General features: G+C 40.7%; 1 protein-coding gene across 1 annotated transcript in view; it reads left to right on the forward strand.

The window, feature by feature from the left end:
• LHCGR (luteinizing hormone/choriogonadotropin receptor) overlaps nt 1-14,787 on the forward strand; it is a 63,445-nt gene that overhangs the window by 20,179 nt on the left and 28,479 nt on the right. The window contains exons 3-6 of the mRNA XM_015112325.3: nt 24-98; nt 3,479-3,553; nt 5,841-5,915; nt 6,004-6,081. Of these exons, the coding sequence (XP_014967811.3) occupies nt 24-98; nt 3,479-3,553; nt 5,841-5,915; nt 6,004-6,081 (303 nt within the window). The remainder of the gene's footprint in view (nt 1-23; nt 99-3,478; nt 3,554-5,840; nt 5,916-6,003; nt 6,082-14,787) is intronic.

Consider the following 14,787-nt stretch of genomic DNA (forward strand, 5'->3'; position numbering starts at 1 on the left):
TTTTCCCCCTCTCTCTTCCCTAGTGAAATCTCTCAGATTGATTCCCTGGAAAGGATAGAAGCTAATGCCTTTGACAACCTCCTCAATTTGTCTGAAATGTAAGCATCAGCTAATAGACAGTTTACTGCTGTACACTATTACCCTCGCTGGCTGGAGCCCACTTGGTATTTGTATTCAAGCATCCACTGCTAGGAATCCAAGAGGAAAAGACTACAGCAATTACTAGGTCTGGGCAGGCAATAATTTTTCTCACGGCAGTGGCCTGTAGGTTGCTATGGTGACAACTGCTTCTCCCTGGGAGCTGTATAAATGCTGAAACATCACAACACAAAGATAGAAATTAAAATTGACATTGTGAAGTCCTGCCAAGTAGCTCTTGCCTATGGAGGGTATGGAGTACTTGGGATAGTGGGAAAATGTGGAAAAGAGCTTAGAGATCATAAATTGGTTTTTGGCACATTCACTCATTCAGTAAATGTTTCTTGAATACCTACAGTGTAAAAGCTCTCTAATAGGCATGTGTGTGTTGAGTTTGTTGGGTTTTGTTGTTGTTATTGTGATGTTTTGGAATTAACTCTTAGAAACAGAACACTTGCCAAAGTATCATTTGCCTAAAATATCACAAAAAGGATGGGAAAAGGCTGGTTTAATTCAGTTTTCAAGTGATGAATCTGTGGCCTAAAGAGGTTAGCTTACTTGCCTGACATCACGCAGCAAGTTAGCGCCAGAGCTGGAATTAGAAATCAATTCATGTGACTTCTAAACCAGGCCCCCTACTGCTGCTTTGTGTGGTCCAAACCTGAGCTTCCAGAAGAGCACTCAAACTTCACCTACTTTGGAGTTTCAAAAGTAAGGGAAGGGGAAAAGTATTAGCATCAAACATTTTTTGAGCTCTTGTGCTTGGCATTTGTTCTATGTTGTGTCATTTAATCCTGACAGCTACCATGCAGAGTCGGGGTAATTATCCCTTTTGTCCAGTGGAAGGAATGGAGGCTTGGAAAGGCACAGAAACTTGACCAATGTGACACTTTAGACCAAGGGTATCTAATCTTTTGGCTTCCCTGGGCCACAGTGGAAGAATAATTGTTTTGGGCCACACATAAAATACACTTACACTAACAATAGCTGATGAGTTTTTTAAAAACTCATAATGTTTTAAGAAAGTTTACAAACTTCTGGGTCACATTCAAAGTCATCCTGGGCCACATGTGGTACGCAGGCTGTGAGTTCAACAAGCTTGCTTTAGACCATGGCAATACTGGGATTCAATCCCAGACTGTCTTTCTTCAAAGCTCCTGCATTTTCCATTATACCACAAGGTCCCCCTATAAATGATCCAATGAGTAATTACCTAAAGAGAATAATTAATAGGTAAGTACATGAGCAACTACCGTGTGTCCAATACAGGGCCAAATGCTATTGGAATACAGAGATAAAATATAAATGTCAACCACGAGATGACAGTGTAGCCAGGGAAGTAAGACTACTCACCAGTTACGGAGAAATCCAAAATAATGAGTAAGTGCAAAAGACATAGTCTGGACTTAGCTGAGAAGCAGAATCACATGTGGGGCTCATTACAATTGCAGAATGACAGTCCTATCTCAGACCTGGAAAGCTGCAGTTTTAACAGACTTCCCAGGTAATGCTAAAACACAGCTTATATTGAGAACCACCAGGGCAGCTAATGATAAATAAAGCTTCCCATGATGCAAAGCCGCATTCATCAACAGAAAGAAATATAAAGCACTCTCAGGGAAAGTTTATGGATTCCCAAAGAAGGCCCTAAAACTAGCATGCTAGCTCCATGAAGGCTCTTTTTGCTTCATTCACAGCTGTATTCCTAGCATGTAGAACAATGCTTGCCACATGTAAGTGCCCAATAAATGTTTGTTGAATGAATGACTGGGCTAAGGTCAGGCCCCAAAATTCTTTTATTAAATTTATTTTATTTATTTATTTATTTATTTTAGTTACAGGGGTCTCACTCTGTTGCCCAGATTGGCCTCAAATTCCTGGGCTCAAGTGATCCTCCCACCTCCTTCCCAAGTAGCAGGGACTACAGATGCATGCCACCACACCCAGCCCAAAAGATCTTAGAGATAAAAGTCCCTTCCATCCCACCCACATAAGGCCGTATATGGCCTATGATTGCTTGACTCAGTTGTTACAGAAATAAATACAACAAAATATCACTCACATCTGGAGAATCAAAAGGGCTGAGAAGATGGAAATAGGCACAAGTGATGGGTAACTGTAGTGTGGTGGAACAAACACTAAACTGACAGTCAGAAAAATTGGGTCACGTCCAAGTTCTGCTAATTCTCAGCTGTGTGACTAAAGACAAATCATTCAACTTCCTAATTTCAGCAACTATTATAACTATCGTTAACACTGGTTGAGGCCTTACTGTGAACCAGACACATATATTTATTCCTCAAAAACAACACTATGAGGAAACCAAGGCACAGAGAACTTTAAGTGATATATCTAAGGTCATATGATCAGTAAAATCAGAATGAAAAACCAAGTTGACTCCAGACCCCATGCTCCTAATCAATACACTACATTTTCTCTATAGAACAAGGTAATTATTATTCCCTCAGGTGGCTGTCACCTGCATTAAGGAAGCCAAAGGCATTTACTGGCCTTTTATTGAATACAAAGTAGACAGGACTTAGCAATGGTGACTACTTTTTATAGGGTAACAGTAATTAGGGGAATGGGGGAGTTGGGCGGGGAGGGCAATAACACCACAGTGGTGTATGGCTGTACCTTTATACTTTGCAAAGCCCTGCCTCTTGTTACCTCTACCTATTCTATTACTTAAAACCTACTAACCTGTGAGGCAGGAAGACTATATAATACTATTACACCAATTTTATAGAAGAGACACTAGCTCAGGGAAGTTAGGAGGCTGGGCATCAACACACAGCAAATTATCTTCAGGATGAATATAAAATCCCCCAAATTCAAGCCTCTGGCCTTTACCCTGTGCCATTCCACAGACTGGTGCCCCTCAGTATAAATGCTCATGTGATTGCCAGCCAATATGAAGAGGACCAGTTTGCTTACAAGGGAGAGTAGGTAATTTGCTCATCTCTCCTGAGAGAGGAATCTCTCATCACCCTCAGTGTGCGGGGTCCACAGTGGGGCAGAATCTACTTGGCCAGGAGCCCTGGGTGTGGGTGCTGTCTGTGGTGGGGGAGCGGGGGAGGGTGCAGAGACAGACTCCCTGCTCTGATCCTCATACCAGCCTCTTTAGAAGCTTGAGAGCAGTGCTTCCTGGAAATAGTGACTGGCTCTCACCAAGCCATTTCCATCCCTAGAGTCGCTAGGGGTCCTCCCAAGCATATGAAGGTCACCGGCTTTTGCTGATGCCATTTTCAGCCAGCAACTTCTGGTGACCACAATCTCACCCATTCCAAACAATACGTATCTATTAAACAGCTGCTTTTTTTCCCCTCTCTCTTTACAGACTGATCCAGAACACCAAAAATCTGAGATACATTGAGCCCGGAGCATTTATAAATCTTCCCCGATTACAATACTTGTGAGAAATTTTCCTTTTTAAGCAACTGGGGAGGGGAAGATGGGCATCTGATGAAAATCAAAACAAGGAAAAGGTTGGAAAGATTTTGTTTAACCATATACATGGCACTATTTGCATGTTCCTCTTCAGCCTTCTGATTTAAATTTAATTGGCATTTCTTGTCAGCCACCGTGCTGGGTGCTTTTGTATACATATAAGTGGTTCCCAATATTTTATCTGTCCTAAACACCTGGGAAGAACATCACCCCTTTGCAGTGATTTTCAAGGTTGACAGTGGGTATGGGAGATGGAGGTCATAACACTTTAAAGAGAGTAAATCAGAATCTCTGAGGTGAATAGAGAATAGGTGAAAGTGAGAGTGGCAATTCTGATTTGACTCTCATCACTGTTTGAGAATTACTGATCTCCTGCATCTCATGTTTTTTCATTTGTTCATTAAATGAAAACTTTTTAAGTATTGCCTTAAAGTAGACACTATGCCATACAAAGTAAATCATTATTTTCCACTTCCCATTAACTCTGTCAGTTAGCATTAGAAATTGAGTACCACTGTAGCCTTCCACAATCATTGGAATTGCCAGCAATACCAAAATTTCTGAAATCTATGAATTTATCACTATGGATTTTCTCACATATCAAGTCATCCCTATACATAAAGAAAAATGTAAGCCTCCCTAAAACAGACATCCTCTCTTTCTTCTTTAAATTTCATAAACTCCTCAGAGAATGTAAAGTCCACCTCCCATCACTGCCCAAAAAAAGGAAAACCGAGAGAAGGGACATCTCTCTGGTATTTCATGTCATCAGTCTTGCTCTGGGGCCTTCTACAAGAGCTGCTACTGGAACTGGCATAGCTCCTTTGTTAACTCTAACGTTGAACAATTCCAAACTCAGGCGTTCTGCTTTTCCAAACCTACAGGGTGTCTATAGGGCATATAAGCATACAGTAGCATCAACTACTTTGAAAGAACATAAGGAAATCCCAGAACCAAATTTGACCACTGCGGCCCTTATTATTTAAGAATAATTGTATTTATTAAATAGTATTTTCACCCAAAACTGTGATATTCACCCAACTCAAGTACACATTGTAGTCTAATCCCACACTGCTATCCCCAGCTATAGACACAGCAGAGATCCAGTGTGACCTGGGCTTTTGGATAAGGAGGACAACCAGAGAGAGCCAGAAGAGAAACCTGGCTTTGTTTCATTGTCACCAGGGTGACAAGCAGTTCACATTAGTTGTCCAGAGTCCAAGACCGGTGAATCTACAACTCGGTGGAAATCCAGATGCCCAGACTCTGAAGGAGCCCCATTCTCGTAATAAAATATTCTTCAATTTTACCTATCACTTAAGCCTCTCTCCTCTTTGGAGGTTAAATAAAAGGTGGGAGGAAAAGAAGAGTCTTGAATAGCTCCAAACACCAAAATAAATTTTAGTGATTTCAATGAGATGCAAAGAAGAACTTCCTGAATTGCAAGGTAGCTAAATAAGGGAAGATTTTTAATAATGAGCAATATGGATTTATCATAAAAGATTAATCTTCTTGAAGTATTTGAATTAAAATCTGCTCCAAAATTTAAGGATGCTTTCTAGAACTATCAAGAGCATGTAATAAACTAATTACTAAAAGAAAATGGAGGCCGGGCGCGGTGGCTCACGCTTGTAATCCCTGCACTTTGGGAGGCCGAGGCGGGCGGATCACGAGGTCAGGATATCGAGACCATCCTGGCTAACACGGTGAAACCCCGTCTCTACTAAAATACAAAAAATTAGCCGGGCGCGGTGGCGGGCACCTGTAGTCCCAGCTACTCGGGAGGCTGGGGCAGGAGAATGGCGCGAACCCGGGAGGCGGAGCTTGCAGTGAGCCGAGATGGTGCCACTGCACTCCAGCCTGGGCGACAAAGTGAAGACTCCGCCTCAAAAAAAAAAAAAAGAAAAAGAAAAAGAAAATGGAACACAATACAGTAGGAAAATGTGATTGATTTAATAAGAAAAGACAGGCTAGAAATATAAATGAAAAAGACCTTTAAATTTGGCCCCAGTCCCCAAATCTCTAAATAGGAGTCATTAGAGCATCTTCTCCTGTAGCATCAGGGACTTCTGAATTCCAACAATCCTTCTCAGCTAAAAGTAGTCCTGATAACACCAAACTCAGTATTTTTAAATTTAATGTGAAAGTCGTATTTGCAAAATGCTTTTGTACTCCCTTTTTATCTTTATGTCTTACTAACAATCACTTTTACCCACTCTCTGCCCACACCACTACCCTGTCCCTAATCACAGGAGCATCTGTAACACGGGCATCAGAAAGTTTCCAGATGTTACGAAGATCTTGTCCTCTGAATTAAATTTCATTCTGTAAGTACCAGGCTGATTGCTATGCATAACAGTTTCCTATTTGCTGCTAAAATTTGGAAAGTAAATATTTCTTATTTCTTTTCTCAAGGGAAATTTGTGATAACTTACACATAACCACCATACCAGGAAATGCTTTTCAAGGGATGAATAATGAATCTGTAACACTGTGAGTAAACTCCCAGATTCATGTTCTGCCGTACAGCCTCCTGCTATTCTCACTACTAGGTTGGGGTGAGCTTTTTCTCATGTTTTACCACATTCCTCACTCACTGGTGACATTCTTCTTGACCTAAAATGCTAAGGGTGAAGGGAGTTGTGTAAGATCACAGCTGGGTCATATGTTCACATGACAAGCAACCAACCAATTCAGTTTAAAGTTAACCTAGGCCCCAAGGATTTTTAGTGACTGAGTCTCAAACTTATGAAATTGTTCACTGCATTAATGAAGAATGCTCTAAGGCTGGGAAGACACAGTCTAGAGAGGTGTGGCTTTCCTGGCTAAAAAATAGCACAGAAATTTCAAGATTTCAACAGGGAAGAGTTTGGAAGGATATTCTCCAAGTAGGAAAAGTAGTTTATCAATGGACCTTGCTCTGTCTCTCATTTTCGCCTTCCTCTTGGGTCCCTCCCACTTTGCTTCTGAAGCAACACTATCTACACCCATTCTCTCTATCCCTTAATACTTAAAAATAATGTGTTTTTATTTGACAGTTACTCTTCAGGTTACCAGGCTATCCTTTCATGGTGTTTCCTAAGGCCTCACTATTCACAGTATGAACCATCATCTTCAGCATCTTCTGAGAACTGGTATATTAGTCCGTTCTCACATTGCTATAAAGAACTACCTGAGACTGGATAATTTATAAAGAAAAGAGCTTTTAATTGGCTCACAATTCTGCAGACTTTGCAGGAAGCATTATTCTGGCATCTGCTCAGCTTCTGGGGAGGTCTCAGGAAACTTACAATCCTGATGGAAGGTGACGGGTGAGCCGCACCTCACATGGCCAGGAGCAGTAGGAAGAGAGAGAGCAGGGAGGTGTCACACACTTTTAAACAACCAGATCTCATGAGCACTCTATCACAAGAACAGCACTAGGGGGATGGTGCTAAACCATTCATGAGAAACCACCCCCATGATCCAGTCACCTCCCACCAGGCCCCACCTCCAACATTGGGGATTATAATTTGCAATAAGATTTTGTGGAAACATAGATCTAAACTGTATCCTCTAGTTAGAAATGGCTCACCACAGACCTACTAACTCAGAATATGCTTTTTACAAGATCCCAAGTGATTCACATGTACATTAAAGTTTGAGGAGCACTACACTAAGGTAACTCAACCCATGTTCTTCACAGGACACTTGCCAGACTTCCTTCCCTCTGGAATCCCTGCCATACATCTTCACATGGGAGCTTTCCACTGCCCTACCATTCAGAAGCAGCATCCTGGGCACCATATTTTATTTTATTTTATTTTACTTTATTTTATTTTATTTTTGAGACTGAATCTCATTCTGTCACCGGGCTGGAGTGCAGTGGTGCAATCTCAGCTCACTGCAACCTCCACCTCCTGGGTTCAAGTGATCCTCCTGCCTCAGCTTCCCGAGTAGCTGGGACTACAGGCATATGCCACCACACCTGGCTAATTTTTGTGTTTTCAGTAGAGATAGAGTTTCACCATGTTGGTCAGGATGGTCTCGATCTCTTAACCTCATGATCTGCCCACCTTGGCATCCCAAGGTGCTGGGAATACAGGCGTGAGCCACCACACCTGGCCTCATTTCTTTATACCTAAAGCCCAACGACCCTTATTTAATTCTGCTCCTAAAATCCATATCCCTCTCACTCTTTCTGCTTTGGTTACAGCCCATGGCAAAATTGTGATGAGGCAATAAAGGAGCTCACCCTTAAAGAAAAAAGAGAGAACATGGATTGGAATGACTCTGAAATGAAGAGATAGATGTGAAGCAAAAGAAGAGACCATCTCAGAGGACTCTCTTTTATATCACTGGATTCTAAAAATTGGTATCCTTGGTACACTGCCTTTGTATAGTACTTTTACTTTGTGTAGGTGTAATTTTACATGTATAGTTGTCATGTTACAAAGCTGTGACTATGTAGCTTCATCTCAGATTACTGCAATCAAAAGAATACAGAGCAGCAACCACAAATAATTTCAAAAATAACCCATACTCTTTATTTGCAACTCTTGAACACTGGGAAGGAGACTCTATTGATCCTAGAAATATTTCTCAACAGTCTCTCCACTCCTGCCACTTCCCTCATATACCACAGCTCTGCCTGCTGCTTATAAAGTGTTTTCAACTCACCACTGGATCTGGAACTACTCATTCATCATGTCCCCCACCAAAAACAAGGTATTCACCAAATAAACTCCAAATGAGGTGCTATCACATGCCTTAGGATTTGGGGTCTCCCCGTGTCTATATCAAGAATACAAAATACATAGGATTAGATTTATGTCCTCAAGAAGTTCATAATCTCAATGAGGGGAAAGACATAAAATAATAAAAGGATAATACAAGATAGTAGATATTCACTATTAGAGTGTGTGGTACCTAGAAATAAGATCTTAGAGAAGTCCTCTTGGGCTGGGGAAGTCAGAAGAGGCTTTATAGTGGAGCTATTAGACTTGAATCAGACCTATGGAATCAGTAACATTTATATGGGTAAGTGTGATAATAGCATCTAATATTTATGTAGCCCTTATTAAATACCTGTACTGTTTTTAAGTACTTTTTAAGTCTCATAGCAACCTTATGAGGTAGGAACTATCAACCCTACTTTTAGATGAGGAGACCAAGGCACCAAGAGGTTAAGTATCTCTATCTCAGGCCAAGATGTGGTCCCAGGCAGTCTGGCTCCAGAATCATGTTCTTAACATTTATGTGGTACCACATACAGAGAAAGGCAGAGTAAGGAATCCAAGTGAAGAGATAGTAGGAGTAAAAGCATGGCAGGAGGAGAACAGGGTGAAGCTACTACTTGGGAGTAAACATGCTATTTAAGGAACGGAAAGTGAGTTTAGATAACTGGCTGAGATGGAGAGGACATTGAATTGCAGAGACCCTTAAGTGCCAGAACAAGGAGGCAGGCTTGGAGGTAACTCTGGAAAAAGTAACAAAATAATCTACTCAATAGAGTAGACTTTATTCAAAGATCACAAATATCCACAACTCCCTTCTATTTTGATCTAAATCTAAAAATAATCAGAGACCAACAGGTACTCCTCCCAGGTAAATGTACAATGATGGGAGTGGAGTGAAGTAGGAATGAAAGGGCAGAAGACATGGAGGAGGGTGAAGAAGAAAATCAATGTTGGAATAACCCATAGGTAACTATGAGCTCACAAGACTGGGACACCCCACCAGACTCAAGGAGTAACCAAATATTCCTTCTCACATATCATACTTCAGTATGTGCACAGAGACAGAGAGCTTCATGGTTTTCTTTATGACAGGGACATTAACTTATGTTGCTCATGATTTTAAGAAAAAGAGTTCATGCCAGTAGGGTGTAATTTCCCCCACTCTGAAGGTAATAAAGATTAAGGCTCTGTCTCTCCCAGAGAGCCTGTGGGACATTGTGGTTCCATCCCCCTTCTCATTCTTGGCCCTTCATCTGGAAGGGGAGTGATGAGTCTTCTGCCTGGCACTTGTTCTCGCTGAATGGGCCCCTCTGTAAGCAAAGGATCATGTGGAGCACCCTGCTGGAAAAAGGGTATTGCACTTAAAGAGGAAAGCCTTATTTTCTCAGTTATAAAGTTCAACTCTCTAATTAGAAAATAATGAAAGCAAGCCTTCTTCTTTCATTATTAGTGGTATTTGAGATTTTGCCTTTTGTAGAACCTGTCTTGCCCTCCCCCGACCCAAATCTTTACCAACTGTGAGCTCATTTAATGAAAACAAAACACTTCACTTGATGCTGGAGAAACTCAGTGGGGCTAATGCTAAAACTATGCATTATGCTCTTATGTCCCTTTATAGCCACTTTGGTTGTTTATTAAATCTCCTCAAGAGGCCACCTTGAAATGTCCCTCCTTCCCAAATAAGCAGAATTTAGCTGCACTACCTTTAAAATATTCTAGGTGATTGGTCATACCAGTCTCAAAAAAAAAGAGACAATCTTGATTCACATCTCAACTCTACAAAGAAATGGAAAGGTCACGGCAATTAATTTTCTAAGACCCTACAGAGAAGTGATGTCTGGAAAGGCATGACAATTCCAGGCTGTACCCATGACAAGCCACAGTAGAGAGACTGCCGGGTCTCTCTACTGTGTTGAAACAGGGAGGTTGGGCTTCAGTCCTGGCTCTGTGTCTAACCACCCAAGCAGCCTTAGTCAGGTCATCCCACTTTGACATACCTCTGTCTCTGTCTATTCAAAGGGATTACTGCCTCCCGTGAATCAAATCACTTTGCGTCAACTACACAATCATCACAATTACAATTAATCACAGTTAAAAGCTCATACTTAGCAACCTGGAGCAGGCCAGTTGTTTTAGACCATCTTAAAAACATCACATCTCATCATCTCCTTTTAAATGTTTTTTTTTTTTTTTGAAATTTTTAACTGACAAATTGAGGCACTTTCCATTTGTCTTTTCATTGACAGATGGAAAGAACAGTATGATGAACACCCCATACACCTTATGTAGATTCATCAACTATTAGCAGCTTGCCGCACCCACTCCATCTCTGTGTATGTGAGTATATACCACACACTGCCCTTTTGCCAAGCCATCCAAAAGAAGTTTATACACATCATGGCATTTCAGCCCTAAATACTTGAGCATGTATCTCTCTAAAACATGGACATTCTACATAACTACAACGCCATCACACCTAAGAAAATAAACATGAATAATATTATCTAACCTACAGTCCATATTCAAATGAAAATGTCTTTTATAGATTTTCTTAGAACTAAGAATCCAAAGTTTATGCATTGCATTTTTGCTGTTACTTCCCTTTGTACGCCCAACCTCACCTCCCACATCTTCCCCCATATCTCAAACTGTCCAGCTTCCTTCCTCTGTTCCGTATGACATAGGATACTTTGAGGAGCCCAAGACAGTTGTCTGGATTCAGCTGACTATATTGCCATGACTAGATTCAGGTCAAATATTTCTACAGGAACACTGCAAAGGGGGTGCTGTGCCTCTCGCACTACATCAAACCAGGATGTCACACTGTCACACTACTTGGCTGCTCGCTTAAGGCAGCGACTGCCAGATCTCTATTGTAAGAGCACATTTTCCTCTGTCATTAACAAGTAAACTATGGTGGTACACTGTGAGTTTGTGTGACTGTTCAGTTGGCCAACAACTTTTCATCCAATGGTTTCAGCCTCCATTGATTACATGGTTGTTACAAGGGGAGTTAAACAAAATGGTAGTTTTTTACATGCTATCATTCTTCTACATGTATTAGCCAACACCTTTCTGTAAAGAAGATGCTTACTTTTTTCCCCCTTTTCCCTGTTCTCTCTTAGTCTGTCTCTTTTTGAGTATCACTATAGAATGTGAATTTTTCAAAAAATTTATTCAACATATTGGAATCCTTTATTGCTATCATTCTTTCTGATGCCTGTCACCCTTTTTATTATTACATATAGTAAAGACATATAAGTTGACATGAACATGGCTGAGATAGAAGGAAACATGAAAACTCAGTGCTGCTGAGAGGCAGGAGGCACAGCAATCCAGGGACAGGGATCCCTTGCTATAGAGACTGTGAGGCCCCAGAAGTGGGGGGACCCTGATGCATAACTAGGGTTACAGCAGCACATAGTAACCAGGTCACAGGTACCCATCTAACCACTGCCAGCACATCCACTAGAGAAGTGTCTTCATACATGAGGAATTATTCAGCTATAAAAGGACTTCAGCAAAGTTCCACACAGGGAAGAAAGTGGTGAATTTAGGATTTCCTTTCTTTAGAATGCTGTTTGTATAGTCATTTGAAAAAAAATGTACTTACAAATATACCACCATATTTTCTAAAAGATATCTTCTAAAACAGCATGCTTTGCCTTTTAGCAATGGGGCCACTTTTTTGAGACCCTGAGTATCTGTAAACATAAATTAAGTTTTCTTCTTCAAAATCATCCAGAAACCAGGTGATCCAAAACGAAACTATAGAATAATTTCTAATACTGTTAATATTAGAACCCCAGAAATGCTTTTAGAGTCCAGGAATACTTGGGGTTCATCATAAAGCAGCATTCAGAATTAGAGTATCATCTGTGATTAATATCTAAAGCCCAAATCTTATTTTGAACAAAAAGGTGCCATTCTGTCTGATTCACAATTACTGACATTTGAGTAGAGAACCTAGACAATGCTTTAAAGTTAGGTACAGCTATTGTAATAGAGGAGAAGTTGGGGGAGGTGAAAATCTTCATTTTTGTGCCTGTAACAAAATCATCAAAGTAAAGCAAAGGAAGCCTTCCTCATTTAATTCTGACACCATGATGTTTTATAAAAAAGTTATCTGAAGTGACTCTCCAGATGTTTTTTTAAGGGCATTAAAAGCATTGTGCAAGCCTGACAGCATGAGGTCTCCCACTCACATTTGTAATTTCTCCAGAGTAAGGAAGCTTCTCTTTTAATCAAAACAAGGCAGCACATTCTATTGTGTGTGACTGGTAAGAAAAGAGACAAGAGCAACTGGAACAGTGGGCCACATTGTTTAGAAAGTTGAGACAAGCAGGTCTGAGGCTATTCAGAAAAAAAAAAAAAAAAAAAGACATGGAAAATGTCTAAAGCCAAAAAAGTCCATGATGCTAGTAGAGACCACAGGTATCTGAGAGCCTTCAGCATGTGAGTACATTTGGGGAAGTCCAGGCCACTGACCTGACTTGCTCTGCCCAGGAAGAGAAAGACCCCCTACCTCAGTGGAGAAGGATGATAGTTCAATTAAACAAGATGCCTGTATTTGACAGAAATCCTGTCCAGAGCATGGAAAGGGAGATCCTTTCCCTCTGTTCTGGTCAGAAGACTGGAGGCTACTGCAAAATATAATAATAATAATAGGACCAACACATTAAGCATTTATTGTATTCCAGAACCTACTTAGAAATGTTAAACACATATTTACATTTTTAGTCCTTACAATAGCTTTATGAGGTTGATACTATTATTATATTTTCAGATTAGGAAATCAAGGTACAGAGACGGTAAGTAACTTGCCCAAAGTAATTCAGATTGTAAGCAGCAGAGCTGGGATTCAAGCAGTTGGGTTCAGTGCCTGCAGACTTAACCACAAGGGTACACTTACAGCAATGACATTGTGAGTCTAACAGAAAAGCATAAAATCCTAACATGTATCAAAACAAGGATCAGGGCAGCATGCGGCTGTGACGAGTAATGGGCTCATGGGCATCTAGACAACTATTAGCAGCTTTGGTGAAAACAAAGCAAGGGCTATTTTTTCTTCATCTACTACACATGTAGTGCCACCACTTAGAAGGTAGAGAAAGCAATTCAGGAACTAGACTCTGGATACAATTCTAAGCCAACGACCATCTGATTTGCCCCATGGAAGTGATAAGAACAGTATCATCCTATGATATACCCTAGGGCAAGGGTTCTCAAACTGGCATATGATGGCTTACTGGGAGGGCTTGTTATAAAAGTGCATATTTTTTGGATGCCACTATTAGTTTCTGATTTAGTAGGTCTGAGTCTGCATTTTTGACAAGCAACTCCCGGTGATTCTAATTCAGTGGATGGAGGAGAAAGTTTTGACAAATACTGGGCAAGCGTCTAAGACATCAAACTTAAGGAAGTTCAGAAAAAAGGGTGTGATTCCTTTATCTAAAAGAGACTGCTATAAAGGAATGCAGCCCCTAAAATAGCAGGAGACTGCCAAAGAATAATATCCTAAGTGTAAAATAAAAAAGAATTCCGGTGAAACTGAGCTTCTAAGGAGGCAACAAGGTTGTGTATAATTATGCAAGACAAAAAGCATCAACCCTGTCCCTATGTTCTCAGATTCCACAATATAGAAGGGGAAGAAAGCTACTGAAAGTGGCATCCAGTAATCCAATATGGGAGAGCTAATATGTGAAGCTGATTGGCTCTGCCTCCATTGCTTTATCATCATCTGACCCATGATTATATTTTACGTTTTCTTGTTTACCTCCTCCAGAGAAACATATCCTCCTGTATCTAGAACAGTGCCTGGCACCTGAGAGTATTACAGTAAATATGCATTAAATGAATGGGATGACCAAATGGGAGTATGTAAGATGAATTTCTTACCATAAATCATAACCAAACAAGTTTGAAGGCTACTGACTTAGATGGAAATATAAGTTCTTTGAGAAAGGCCTGTGGTGTGATGTAAAGTTAAGCTGCTTGAATCTGCCAAGAGCCTAGCTTCTCTTTGCAGGGTTGCTGGAAGCTGGCCAGGGACAGGCTGTGGGGTGTGACTTGAGAAATGGTTCAGAAACGTGCCTCAGATTCTACAATATAGAAGGGAATGAAAACTATTGAAAGTGGCATCCAGTAATCCAATATGGGAGAGCTAGTATGTGTAGCCGTAAACTCTGAAGAAGCTCAGAAGAAAGCATATGAGAGCCTGGGAAGCCATGGAAGCCTCCCCCTCCCAGGGAAGGGCAAAGCCGCTGCTTTACCCAGGCTATTGACTGAGCTAGGTACCAGGCATTCTGTGAGGCCCCAGGGCTTTAAGAAATGAATTAAATATGCTCCCCTGCCCTCTTTGAACTGAATCTAACGAGGAGACTTAAGAACTATTTTGTAACCTCTAGTTATATTTTCTGAATTTCAGAGTTTACATATTATACTTCAAAATGAGTCACACCTTTATTTATATGTTGGTTTG

The sequence above is a fragment of the Macaca mulatta genome, chromosome 13 (assembly GCF_049350105.2).
Source record: "Macaca mulatta isolate MMU2019108-1 chromosome 13, T2T-MMU8v2.0, whole genome shotgun sequence".
Taxonomy (NCBI): domain Eukaryota; kingdom Metazoa; phylum Chordata; class Mammalia; order Primates; family Cercopithecidae; genus Macaca; species Macaca mulatta.